This window comes from Zootoca vivipara, chromosome 1 (assembly GCF_965207765.1).
Source record: "Zootoca vivipara chromosome 1, rZooViv2.hap1.1, whole genome shotgun sequence".
Classification (NCBI taxonomy): Eukaryota; Metazoa; Chordata; class Lepidosauria; order Squamata; family Lacertidae; genus Zootoca; species Zootoca vivipara.
Window position 1 is genome coordinate 119,992,721 of NC_142582.1, and position 14,045 is coordinate 120,006,765.

The following is a 14,045-nucleotide window of genomic DNA, read 5'->3' on the forward strand; positions in this document are numbered from 1 at the left end:
GCCCACTGTTATATAAACAAAAACCCGCAAATATAGTGTACACACAACACTGAGCTGGTTTAACTAAAGTATTCAAGTGTTGGGTCAGGGGTGAGTAGCATAAAGACCGGGGATTGCATATGATCAGCCAAGGCTGGTCAGCCAAGGTATGCTCTATTCCAGGCATCCCCAAACTTCGGCCCTCCAGATGTTTTGGACTACAATTCCCATCATCCCTGACCACTGGTCCTGTTAGCTAGGGATCATGGGAGTTGTAGGCCAAAACATCTGGAGGGCCGCAGTTTGGGGATGCCTGCTCTATTCAATTGCCCACCTCTTTTCCTTCCAACAGGGATTGGCCAGTAGTTGTGTTTTGTTTCCCCCCAGCTTTGGCAACTATTAGCCTTAATTGTGTCTTTCTCTCGGTAACTGAGCTCCTATGAGGTGTTTGGGCAGGGAAAGTTCTGGGTGGTTAATGCCCATTAAAAAAAAATAAGGGAATGTATACAGTTAGGAAGTCGAAGCGATTGATGTTGTGCACACTCTCATAATGACGTGGTTTTAGTTTTTCTTTAAATGGTGTTTAAAATTGAGTACTATTTTTAACTGCTTTTCAAAATTCAAGTTGCATTTCTGTTGTAAAACTAATTTTTTTGTGGATCTTTTTCAGCTTGTTTATGAATTTTTCTTAAGATTTTTAGAATCTCCAGATTTCCAACCTAATATAGCTAAGAAATATATTGATCAGAAGTTTGTATTGCAGGTGAGGTTAAAAAATGAATATATCTTCAAACTTTAAATCCATATTAATCTGAAATAGATTAAACAAGTAAATGTGCGTCTCTTGCAGCTTTTAGAGCTCTTTGACAGCGAAGATCCTCGTGAAAGAGATTTTCTTAAGACTACTCTGCACAGAATATATGGGAAATTCTTAGGCCTAAGAGCTTACATCAGGAAGCAAATTAACAATATATTTTATAGGTATGTTTTCATTCTGTGCCGATGCAAATTAACTGGGTAAGGTATTTTAGAAATGTTGTAACTTTGATGGTACAGCCCTGCTCCCCTCAAATGTTGGCAGTGTTTAATTAAATCTGCAGGTAATACTTTTTTTTACAATGATTTTAGCATTAGTTTAATTCGCTGCTCTGGATAAACCGAACTAGGGGTCAGTGGGTGGGAATAACATGTTAAAAGTTCTGAGTACAGAATTAGCATTCATTAAGAATTTGCTTTTGGTCAGCTTTGGCAATTTCTATGCTTTACGTTTGGAAAGCTCAGGTCAAGCTTCCTTGTTTCCTTAAGGTTGGAGTTCTGTTACATTTACCTATGGCAATTAATCCAATCCCCTATGACAACATTCTCTTGTGAATTAATACAATTGTTACATTTATTATCCCCCCCCCGTCCTCCCCGTGCTGTGTACAGTGAGTATATGCACACAGCATTTGTTAATAGTGGTTTGGAAAGAGGTGTGTGTTGACATATGGCCTTGATTCAAGGGGCAACAAACTTTTTCAGCAGGGGGCCAGTCCACTGTCCCTCAGACCTTGTGGGGGGGGGGGGCGGGAATATATTTTTTGGGGGGTGAACGAATTCCTGTGCCCCACAAATAACCCAGAGATGCATTTTAAATAAAAGCACACATTCTACTCGTGTAAAAACACCAGGCTGGCCCTACAAATAACCCAGAGGTGCATTTTAAATAAAAGGGCACATTCTACTCATGTAAAAACACTGATTCCCGGACCGTACGCGGGCCGGATTTAGAAGGCAGTTGGGCCGGATCTGGCCCCCGGGCCTTACTTTGCCTACCCATGTCCTTGAACTTGTTCTCTTTCCAACATATCTGCAGCAGGGCACTATTCTTCCAACATGACAAAAAAAGTATTTTTTTAACCTATATGATTGCTTTATTCCCACCCTCCTTTCTCCCCAAGGTATATTGAGCTATAATAACTCTGCCAGCTTTTAGCTCATTTTTCTACAGCTTTTCCCTCTGTGCAGTTTTCCCCAAAGGGAATATATGGTACTGCTCCTTTAAGAGCGTGATGGCAACTGTGCCACAGCTTTTTGCCAGTTCATCCATAAGAGACAATAGCACCAGCTGTAGGGGGAGCTTATCTTCTGTACAAATGGTAACAAATACGCACTTGGGGGGGGCAGAGGCATTGACTAAAAATATAGCAAGTAAGCTTCATCTGTCTGCATTCAGCAGGTTTTGGCCATACAGAGCCAACACCAATATTTTAGATGAGTGTTTCTTCCCGCCCCCCAGGATAAGAGTTTCTGTAGAAAGAAGAGATGTGGGGTATAATACATTTCTGATAGGAAAGCTTTGATTTAGGGCTGAAATGCACAAGTATGGCATACGTCATTGTGAAATCCGTGATACTGTGCATTCCACTCTTAAATCAATATATATATAATTCTGATATTCCATCATGGGCATGTCGCCTTAGTTAAGGTGTGAGGTTGGGTTGCCACATAACACTAAAGCACGGTTTATTAACTGGAATTTATTCCTTTATTATCCTACCTTTTCTTCAAGGAGCTCAAAGTGTCATACATGGTCCTCCTCCCCCATTTTATCCTCACATTTTATCCTGTTAGGTAGGTTCAAATGAGAAACTGAGTGACCCAAGGTCATCCAATGAGCTTCATGGTTGCATGTGAACCAGGTCCTGGTCCAACACTCTTCTCCACTGCACTAAACCATGGTTTCATGTAATGTGTGAACCAGGTCTCTGCTCTGACATTCACTGATACAAGCTGTAGAGTCTTCTTCATAGTGGTGCCCACTTTTTGGGACTCACTGCCAGGGAACCTCCCAGGCTGTTCTTCTGCTTCTTCTTTATCAGCAGGTTAAAACATTCCCTTAACAACATAGGTTTTTAAGAACTTCCCCAGCCACTGAATATACCAGATTGTTGGTTTTTTGTGGATTTCATGAGCTCATTGTTTGGTTCAGTGTTATTATTTTAGTTTGTTTGGGTTCGTCCATCCTCCACATTTTATTAATGGTACCAGCAAAAGGAAGAAGCTGGGCTACATAGTGGGTTGTTATGTATGTCTACTCAGAAGTCATTCCCATTCAGTAGGGATTACTCCCCCATAAATTGGTGAAGTTTGCTGCTTGAATTCTCTAGATTTCATTCTAACTTTAATTCCATCCCTCTCAGAGTATTTTTGAATTCTAGCTGATCTACAAAGTAGTTAATAGTCTTTTTGTAACTCTAAGATTATTACAACTAGCACTACTTGTATTTTCCTGCCCTGTTTCCCAAATGTTGTTTAATGACATGGAAGGATGTGGTACACCTTTGCAGTATCTTAATTGCCTCTAATACACCCTGGGCAATAATTGCTGGTAATATTATAACAGAAGTAAGCAAAATTCATTTAAATGGGGTTTGAGCTTTTCTATCAGCTTGGAAACCACTATTTTTTGTGTTGCACTCTCTTTAGCAAACCAAAACATTTTTTAAATGAGTTTATACAGAAAGCATATAAACAGTAGAACAAAGTTAAGGATAGGTACAGAAAAGAGTCTGCCAAAAAACTAGATAGAATCTTTAGTTAGGCAAGAGTATTGGACACAAAATTTTCTGGTATGGTTTTAAAATAAATGGCAGCTGTTCCTCAAGTTCTTATCCAACTTGAGCTAGACACATTACCAAACAGATGCTGACTGTCCTCATTGCTGATAACGTATTTGCTTTGTCAGGTTTATTTATGAAACAGAACATCACAATGGCATTGCAGAATTACTGGAAATATTGGGAAGGTAAGCTGCTTAATAGTTACGCATCATAATGTTACTATTAGTGCTCTAAAGCAGAACGACTTTCAAAGAAAGTGAGGGTGGACCTTGGATTGGAAGAAATTATCTTGGTTTGAAATGAAGAAGATAATTGCTAGTGCTTAAGGGGGGCAGTACTTCAGGATCAGACAAACCTGTCAACGAATTCCTGTGTATTTTAATACATAAGAATCTGCAGTTTTGTTCTTGCTTGCAGTGTAAGTGAGCATTGTACTTGGGCATTCCGTAAATTCAGAATGAAATTTGAGTGAAAAACATGTCATGAAACAATAGAATAAAAGTGATTTCAAGAAAAGATTTTACGATGAAAATGTAACATATTTTTTAAAACTATGATACACTAAATCTCCTCTCCTCCTTTTTAGTATAATTAATGGATTTGCCTTACCATTAAAAGAAGAGCACAAAATTTTCCTTCTAAAGGTATTGTTACCTTTGCACAAAGTGAAATCACTGAGTGTCTACCATCCACAGGTAAATGATTCTGCATTTGAATTTCATTTAAGAGTGTTGATTTAATAATTTACAAACTAATTCTGAGTATATATAGGAAAAGGATAAAAGGAACCAAATGTTACAGAAATGCCACCCTCATTTACAAACTTTGTTGTTTAGCAATAGGTTTGATTTTGTTGTATATTAGAAGCCTGATACTGACTTAAATTAATGTCTGTGTATTTTGGTTGCTTCTGAAAACTATTAAGGTGGTTGGAATGGCTTCGTTGCATTTTGGGCTCACTTTAATTTCACAGTGCTGTAGCAGACTCTGATAAAATAAATGAAAGATCTATCATGCTACTAAACTCCCAGGTGTGCTGCAGAACTCCCCCATCCTAGTGTCCACAAGTCCAGAAGAGCTTTTTTTTCTGAATGGTGAATTGGCTTTTGCCATCTGGCCAGGAGAGTGTTGCTTCGGCATCTTTTGCAACATTTTGTGTGAATTTTGCAAGGCGCTTTAGGGATAAAATCACTGGACTTCAACCAGAATTTGATTTCACATTTAGAATGATAGTATCAGCTATCCCACTTTAATTCGGCCTTTGACCGTTAACTTACTTGCAGGTCCTTTATCTGTTCTTTGATATACAGGCCTTGACCATTTTGTGCAGGGATTCCGTTCCTGGAACCGGCAAGTGCCAGCAGAGCGTGCATAAGCCTGGCCCATTACGCCCCTGTTTTACCCTCTTCCAGGTCCAAACGGGGCCCAGACATCAGTGGCCGCACATCAGTTGAATGCGTACAAAATGGTCACTGCCTGTATATTGTTTCGATTTTGTTTTGGAGTGGTTGTATTCAATTTTAATATATGACTGTATTGTAGTAACCTACTCTGGAACCTTATGGTCAAGGCTGGGTAGGATTTAATAAAAAACTAAATAGGTTATGGAATGAACTCACCAGGCTTTGCCTCTCCTGCCTTTTAAGGAAAAGATAAAGCTACCATAGTATGTTAAATGTTTTTGATTATAAGGACATTCTGAGTGTAGCTTGCTTTCATTCTGGGATATTCTTTTTCATTTTACTTGGGTGTTAATATGCCTCTGCTCTGTTTTTTGCGTATGCAAGTTGAGATTTTCGTGGGTTGTATCCAGTTGCGTCTCTTCATTGATTAAAGGCTCTTTGATCCAGTGGAGGCTTTCATTAGGGTGTGTTGTTGTTGTTGTTTAGTCATTTACTCGTGTCTGACTCTTCGTGACCCCATGGACCAGAGCATGCCAGGCACTCCTGTCTTCCACTGCCTCTTAGGGTAGGGGAAGCTAATCTTTTTTTTTGTCCCAAGAGCCGTGTCACCCCCTAGAAAACCCTCCACGGGGAGCATGCCACTGTGGGTGTGGTTAAAAAGTGGTTGTGGCCACTCCATACACACACACACACACACAGAGAGAGAGAGAGAGAGAGAGAGAGAGAGAGAGAGAGAGAGAGAGAGAGATGCATTCATCCTTAACTAAACCCCAAACCCCAAAATGAGCACTAAAATCACATCATAGTCATTCTGGTACAGCAAACAGCTCCAGCTTCTTCCCCATCATCCCCTCTGAACTAGAGCAGAGGGTGCTCAGTGTTCCTCCAGTGAACCAGTGTGGTGTAGTGGTTAAGAGTGGTAGACTTGTAATCTGGGGAACCGGGTTCGCGTCTCCGCTCCTCTGCATGCAGCTGCTGGGTGACCATGGGCTAGTCACACTTCTCTGAAGACTCTCAGCCCCACCCACCTCACAGAGTGTTTGTTGTGGGGGAGGAAGGGAAAGGAGATTGTTAGCCGCTTTGAGACTCCTTCGGGTAGTGATAAAGCGGGATATCAAATCCAAACTCTTCTTCTTCTTCTTCTCCACATCACCCAGCACCACAATGGGAAGGATAATCTGACAGAAATGGGGTGAAGGGGAAATAAGTGATTGGGGAGGAAGGTGAACAAAACATATTAAACATATTTCCTCTTCCCACTGCCATTGCTAGCGAAACAGAGTGCTTCAGAAACAGGAAGGAATCATAGAATTGTAGAGTTGGAAGGGACCCTGAGAATACTCTGTTTTTGTTTAGGCACTTAGTCGTGTCCGAGAATAATCTACTGTATATTCCTGCATATAAGACTACTTTTTAACCCAGGAAAATCTTCTCAAAAGTCAGGGGTCGTCTTATACGCCAGGTTGTATTTCTTATACGGCGAGTATATCCCAAACTCTATATTTTAATATATTTTAACTGGAAAAGTTGGGGGTCGTCTTATACGCCCAGTCATCTTATACGCCGGAATATACGGTAGTCTGAAAAATTCAGGAATAGGCAGCTGTTTTATACGGGGATCAAACCTTCAACTTTGGTATTATCAGCACCATGGTATACTTTCCAGCTTCAGTTCCATGTGTGGGTAGGGCTTATTTTTTATGCTTCTGCTGAACTGTCTTTGTTGGTGTAATACGGTTTTGAATCACACTTCAATCAATTGTTATATGCTTCCATTGTGTGTGTTCACTGCTTTTAGATCCTGCGGAATGAGGGGTGGTTTATAAATGTAAATAATGTCCCCACAGCTGGAAAACTGTGAGAGCACTCCTTCCTGTTTCTAGAGCACTCCAAACGGCTAGCAGTGGTGGGGAGGGGGGAAGGAAATCCGATTTGTTGGTGCTGCAAGGAAATTGGGTCGGGGTTGGCAAGCTAAATGAAAGGCACCACCTCTGCATTAGCAGAAAGAGAGGGAAGTATTTTCATTGAGTATCCTTCCACCTCATCCCCCAATTTGCTTCCCAGGGCTCGGGGGCCCCTTTGGAACAATGCCATAGGCGGCATGGGAATCTGCCTGAGGGTGAAGGAATGTACAAAAATTGCTTCTCCTCCTGTGCTCCCCACCCCATCTGGTGGAGGCCTCCTCTGGACCAAAGAGCCTTCCTGTTGGTGGGGGGACACAATTGCAAACAACCCTATGTTTTTAACTTTCAAAATACCTCCGGCAGGGAGGCGAGTTTAAAATCTTTAAAATGAATAGTTCAGCATGCACTTTTCGGCTGCGGGTTGAAATATTGCTTTCAAGGTGTGTGCAGGGTTTCTTTGGGCGGCTTCCCCCTCCCTCTTTCTACAGTAAACAACAGACATAGTATTTTTCCATCTACCAGGAAGCAAGGTGGCGTGTGTTCTCTCTTGCACAGACACAAAGAGCCATCTGGGAAAGCTCAACTCTTGTTTGAGCAACATTGTAGACCAGCCATGTCAAACCTGCGGCCCTCCAGATGTTTTGGACTACAATTCCCATCTTCCCCAACCACTGGTCCTGCTAGCTAGGGATCATGGGAGTTGTAGGCCAAAACATCTGGAGGGCCGCAGGTTTGACATGCCTGTTGTAGACTATTATAGTTACAGTGAAGAATACACAGCTGCCTTTTGCTGGATGAATCCAAATTCAAATAAAGCGCACAATAGGCTACAGACCCACTGATTTTAGCCTATAAAGTTCATCACTTGCTTTTTGCCCCTCTGTTTCATTTATCCTTTCTGATAAATGCTCCTAGAATAGTAGAAGAGACAATAGCATTCAGTCCTCATTCCAAGAGCAAGAGTGGAACTTCTAAGAAATTGTGAATTTGCTTTTTTTTTCTTATAGTGAATTATTAGCTCTCACACATCACTGCTAATGAGGGCCGCTGTAGCTGCAAACCTTTGGTGCCTTTCCCTTCAGCTAATTTTATTAATGGTTCAAAATGTTCCTTAAGTTTTTAGTCATTGATTGTGTTTCTGGAGGCCTATGTGCAGTTATAGCAAAACCGAAGCTTCATTTCCCAGTGTTGCATACCAAAATTGCTTGTCTGATTTCCATAATCGCACCAAGGATTGATACCTAATTATTTATATGACTGGTATCTCATTTTTATCGCAGAGTATTTATGTTGGCCCGCCTAAATGCTTTCCCATCCTCCGTGTTATCCGGAAGACTCAAAGGCATCCCCTACTGGAATAGATTATGCCTTTGTGGCCAGAAAGAGGTAGACTGTATGGCCCACATGATTCTGGACTGTCCCCTTTCCAATCTTTTCAATTTTGGCCCCCCACTATCCTTTACGAGACCTGGAACCCTCCCCAACAAGGAAACAGTGGTCCAGCTCTTGTTGAGGAATGACTTCCCCGAAATTACCAGAATTATGGCCCGCTACTTGTCCAGAATTTATGTAATTAAAATCAATACATCTAGCTGAGGATCCCTTGTGTGCCTTTCCCTCCTCCTGCTCTCCATTATTTCTGTATGATGTAGAGTCACTATTTATACTAATGACCTATATGTGTTGTATGTTTTGTCTTTGTTTTTATATTTTATATATATGCCAATACGGTAAAGGTGTTGAAATTGAAATTGAATTGATTTCCATAATCATTCTGGATCTGACAGCTGCCCCAGGTTAAAATTATTTTACAAAGGGATAGAAGTTGTCAAAAATAGTATCTTTTTGTGGGTTTGAATCTAGTAGTATTGAAGAGGGCAAGTCAACAGTATGGTTTACTTGCTGAATAAAGAAATATGGAATCTGTCAAATATTCCCATAGATCCCAGTTAACCTCAAGATAGCAAGGGTGGTGGTGGTTGGTTTTTCTCCTTCCCTCCATATTTCCAAAGATTTTGTCATTAGAAATAAACAAGTGCCACCTCAACAAAATGTTGCAGTGTGGAGTGTTACAGTTCAGTGTAAATAAGCAGGTATAGAAAACTACTTGTACAATGGACATTGTTGTATCCTACCTGAATATCACAACCCAAGTTCTCAAGTTCAAACTGTTTTTCTATAACCGACTTTGTGAGCCTTATTTGGAATCTTAAGTGTTCATTCCCCAAAAATGAACATTCAGTAACAACAAAATGTATTTGACTTCTGTATATATATATTTTTGGTAGTCTAACAATGTTGCTCTTTCCCCTCAATTTAGCTGGCATATTGTGTAGTTCAATTTTTAGAAAAGGACAGCACGCTTACTGAGCCAGTAAGTTTAATTTCTTTTCTTACTTTTAAATAACATCTTTAAAGTTTTTATCAAAGTAATATAATGAAAATACATTTGATTGATTGCAGTGCAACCAATCAATCTTGTCCCCTGAAGTAAGTTATGAATTGGTACAATGTTCTACTTGCTAATCAGCTGATTGCAGTGACATCAGAATGCATTTTAAGACTTACAGCCGCGCACCGACAGACCCATCTCTACCTGCCATCGCATATGATGTTAGGTGTGGGACAGGTGGGTGTGGTTTGGGGAAATGACCTCATGGGTCAAATTGAGACTCATTCTGAGTCTAATTTGGCACACTGGCCAGATGTTCCCCACCCATGTCTATTCTATTTGCATTTTCAGTTGGAAATGAAAATAGTGTGAATAGTTTTTCAAGGTGCTTGTAGGAGACACTGAAAAACATCAACAGATGTATTTTGTCATGCAGATATTAGCTACGAATTAAGTGTGTGCTTCCTCATCTCATATTAAGAACATCAGTAAGAGTCATAAATAGTAAAATCACCTGCTTAACCAACAAACATTAAAACCTGTGTTTGTTACATGGAGGTAACAAACTTTGATCTCTCCAGGATCTCATGAGCACATTCTTCATAATGACTATACAGAAAAACAAGTACAGAAAACATGTGCTTGAGAAATTTCAAACAATACTGGAATTTTTGTTTGTTATTTTGAGATCATTCCTCTTAAGAATTATTTAGCCCTTCCTCCATCCCGTTTGCAGAGTGCCAAAGTGTTTTAAAAACAAAATCGCATTCAACCTTCATTAACAGGTTTTTTTATGGCAAAGTAAAACTATAATGCCTGCCATTAGTCAAGAATCTTGAGTGTATATTGTTGTTACAATTATTTCATAATGGTGGCAGTCAATGCAAGCAATCCATGATAAATCACTGGAGAGATTTATAATGCCCTGAACATTCCCTCCCCCCTCTTTTCTTTACAGGTGGTGATGGCACTACTCAAGTACTGGCCAAAGACTCACAGTCCAAAAGAAGTTATGTTTTTAAACGAATTAGAAGAAATTTTAGATGTTATTGAACCATCTGAATTTGTAAAGGTTATGGAACCTCTTTTCAGGCAGCTAGCCAAGTGTGTCTCCAGTCCACATTTCCAGGTTGGTAATTCCAATAAATGCAGTAATTAAGTTTGACATTTTGACATTACACTGCATTAATCACTGCTTAGTGGATATGTTATATATGCCTTTTAAATGGCCCAGCTTTCAGTATGTTGTTAGGCACAATATTTTAAGACTGGCTGAGGGCAGGAAAGGAATAAACTCAGCTACTGCAGCTGTGAAGTCTCCTGTCTATTATCAGTAAACAAATGTACAGCTAGTCTTTCTGTTGCTTTTGACAGTACCAGTTTGGGTTTCTTGATGCTCACACAGAAAGCATAAAAGTGCCACCTTTGAAGCTAAGGAAACAGCAGGCAGGGGAACCGAAGAGCTCAGTTAAGATGGAACAGGAGTCTCTGCTTCCCAAAATGAGAGAACCGTATAAAGTGTACAGTATGTTAGAGTTGTTGAATGGTATAATGTTCCCATATCTCTTAGGTGGCAGAACGAGCACTATACTACTGGAATAATGAGTATATTATGAGCTTAATCAGTGACAACGCAGCAAAGATTTTGCCCATCATGTTTCCATCCTTATACCGAAATTCAAAGACACACTGGAACAAGTAAGTAGCCATTGAAATATATTGCTTGATGCCCTAAACTCTAACTCTGTTCATGTCACAGCATTTTTATATAAATATAAATCTCAATAAAGTTTGTGTGCTGCAGTTTCCTCATAGATATACAAGATTGTAATTGGTCAGAAGTATTTATCTCAAGCAGGTTAGGTGAAGGTAAATGTCACATCACAATAAGGAGCTAAGAAAGATTGATTGGGTAGGTTCTTCCATATCTATGCAGAGTTCTCAGGCACACGTCCTTAAAATCGCTGTTCACAAACCAGCCTGCCATGTCTGGTTCACAGCCCTCCCACCCAGCTGCATACAGGAATGTCAGTGCCCCTCACATGCAACAAGATGCTTCCAAAAGGAAGTCCTGCCGTCCCCATGATTTTAGCAGCTTCCACATGCAGTGGGGCTTCCCTCCCCTCTCCTCCTCTCCCCACACCCCACAAAATTGGCTGTGTGGGGGCCCAGTAGAAACCCACAGAGCAGCACACAGTGGGAGGAGAAGGGGGATTGTGTTTGCCCTGGGGGAGGTATCACCTGTTAATCCCTCACTATAAATTGTAACCCATTATGACCAATTGGCTCCCAGTACGTTTCCGAGCACAATTCAAAGTGTTGGTGCTGTCCTTTAATGCCCTAAACTGCCTTGGCCCAGGATACCTGCAGGAGCGTGTCCACCCCCATTGTTCAGCACAGACACTGAGGTCCAGCTCCAAGCACCTTCTGGCGGTTCCCTCACTGTGAGATGTGAGGTTACAGGGAACCAGACAGAGGGCCTTCTCAGTAGTGACGCCCGCCCTGTGGAACGCCCTCCCATCAGTTGTCAAGGAAATAAACAACTATCTGACTTTTGGAAGACATCTGAAGGCAGCCCTGTTTGGGGAAGTTTTTAATGTTTGATGATTTTTCGTGTTTTTAATATTTTGTTGGGAGCTGCCCAGAGTGGCTGGGGAAACCCAGCCAGATGGGCGGGGTATAAATAATAAATTATTATTAAATTATTATCATTATAAGTTCATATTATTTCCCCTCTTTTTCCCTTTTCCTTCTTTCTGCATTTCTGTCCTAGTTGGTTGTATTTTCATATAGCATGTCTCTCCTCTTGTCAGTTTTCCGTCCACGCAGTAGTTTAGAATTCTAGCATGAACCTGATACTAGACACCTTGATTCTGCAACTGCTCTTTGCCTAAAGGACCTTTTAATTGAGCTACTGTGCAAATGCTGGATGTCCCATAGGCTGATGCTGGTTGCAGACTAATGACTACCGGTAGAGTAGCCAACACTGCATGTTAAATCTGCACTTTAGAACAGGGAAAGAAAATGCTGAGTAGACAGTATTAAAAGCATAGCTGCCAAGTATCCCGTTTCCGCCGGGAAAACCCCTTTTTTCTTACCGTTTCCCGGCGGTCTCCCATTTAGTGAAAAATCCCAGTATTGTCCCTTAAATTGGCTTCTGCCCGGCGGCCATTTTTCTGGTGCCGCTTTGCCCTTCTATGGGCACCAGAAAATGCCGGCGCCGGAAGTCGCTTCCGCGCATGACCGGAAGTTGCATGACGCGACTTCCGGTGGCGCTTTGCCCTTCTATGGGCATCAGAAAATGGCGGTGCCGGAAGTCACTTTTACGTGTTTCCGGTCATGCGCGGAAGCGACTTCCGGCGCTGGCGCCGCCATTTTCTGGTGCCCATAGAAGGGCGAAGCGCCACCGGAAGTTGCGTCACGCAACTTCCGGTCATGCGCACGCTGCCGATCCCGGATCTTTACGTCCCGGACTTGGCAGGTATGATTAAAAGTTGATTTACACTAACTGGATGTCAGTAATCCATTGATACATTGGTTTTAAAGTAACATGGATTACTTCATTGAAGATTTGGCAGTCTGTACAGTGGTACCTCTACTTACGAATGTTTCTACTTACGAATGGAGCTCTGTCCGCCATCTTGGATGTGGATAGGGTTGCTTCTACTTACGAATTATTTCTCCCAATGCATTCCTATGGGATTCGGCTTACAAATTTTTTCGACTTACAAATGTGCGTTCGGAACACATTAAATTCATAAGTAGAGGTACCACTGTATTTTTTTCGCTTCACCACTTGTGGCTGTCCAGTCCTTCTGTCCTAAGCATGAGTAATATCACTGCACACAGTCACATACATAGAGTATATGGCACACCTTTGTACGTGTTTAACTTGCATGATGCAAGGAGCCATAAAACTGATTTGACTTTTGTATCTGATGGCCTAACATGTGAGAGATTATTTTTGCAGAATAACTTAACTTCTCTGGCAGGGAGTGCTGCCTAATTCAGGTGACGAGCTTTTACTTTCTCTCCCCAACCCCCAATACCATTTTCTAATCTGCTAAATTTAGCTTAAGATATGAGCTGATAGAGTAACCAAATTTCTCCCACCACTGCCAGTGACTGTAATCTATCAGGAAAATACCTTTTAGAGACACTACGGCTGTGCTCAGGAAACATTTTAGCTCAATATGTCTGAATAATGTTGGATAATTTCCCCATCAGTTGCTAGAAACATGTTAGATGTAGTTTTAAGTACTGGCAGTGTTCTTCTTCTTTTACTGAGGCTTTTGTTGCTGTGTGGAATTTTGTAATATGGACGATTAAAAAAACTTAGTGTTAAAATTGCTTGAATTATAGCATTGATATTCAAGAGGAGAGCAATGCAACATCTAAAGAGTGCTTGTTTTTTGGTGTTGAGAAGTTAGACTGCATACTTTAGCTAATGGAAACATCCAGTGACTAGTTTCTGGTTTGTATGGTGTGTGTGTGTGTATTTTGAAATAATCAAATGTCCAGAAAAGAGATATTTTGTAATTATTACAAAGAGATATTTTGTAATAAGTCTGAAGCCAAAATTTTACTTTATAGGACAATACATGGCTTGATTTACAATGCTCTGAAACTATTCATGGAGATGAACCAAAAACTGTTTGATGACTGCACACAGCAATTTAAAGCAGAAAAAGTTAAGTAAGTTTCCTCTTGAACATCTTCCTTTTCCCCCCTTTCATTTTGTTTTCCACTAATTTATTAGAATAAG

At 40.8% G+C, this 14,045-nt stretch overlaps 1 protein-coding gene across 13 annotated transcripts in view; it reads left to right on the plus strand.

Moving 5' to 3' along the window:
• Window positions 1-14,045, plus strand: part of PPP2R5C (protein phosphatase 2 regulatory subunit B'gamma) — a 78,498-nt gene that overhangs the window by 52,603 nt on the left and 11,850 nt on the right. For 9 of the 13 annotated variants that reach the window (XR_015946617.1, XR_015946618.1, XM_035105788.3 and 6 more), the window contains 8 exons: window positions 650-742; window positions 830-960; window positions 3,707-3,766; window positions 4,168-4,276; window positions 9,209-9,262; window positions 10,239-10,409; window positions 10,851-10,978; window positions 13,874-13,975. Coding sequence is in view for 11 of the 13 variants with exons in the window: in XM_035105788.3 (XP_034961679.1) it covers window positions 650-742; window positions 830-960; window positions 3,707-3,766; window positions 4,168-4,276; window positions 9,209-9,262; window positions 10,239-10,409; window positions 10,851-10,978; window positions 13,874-13,975 (848 nt within the window). In the remaining 2 variants the exon portion in view is untranslated. The remainder of the gene's footprint in view (window positions 1-649; window positions 743-829; window positions 961-3,706; window positions 3,767-4,167; window positions 4,277-9,208; window positions 9,263-10,238; window positions 10,410-10,850; window positions 10,979-13,873; window positions 13,976-14,045) is intronic. The other 4 variants (XM_035105797.3, XM_088655596.1, XM_088655590.1 and 1 more) reach the window with 1 other exon arrangement.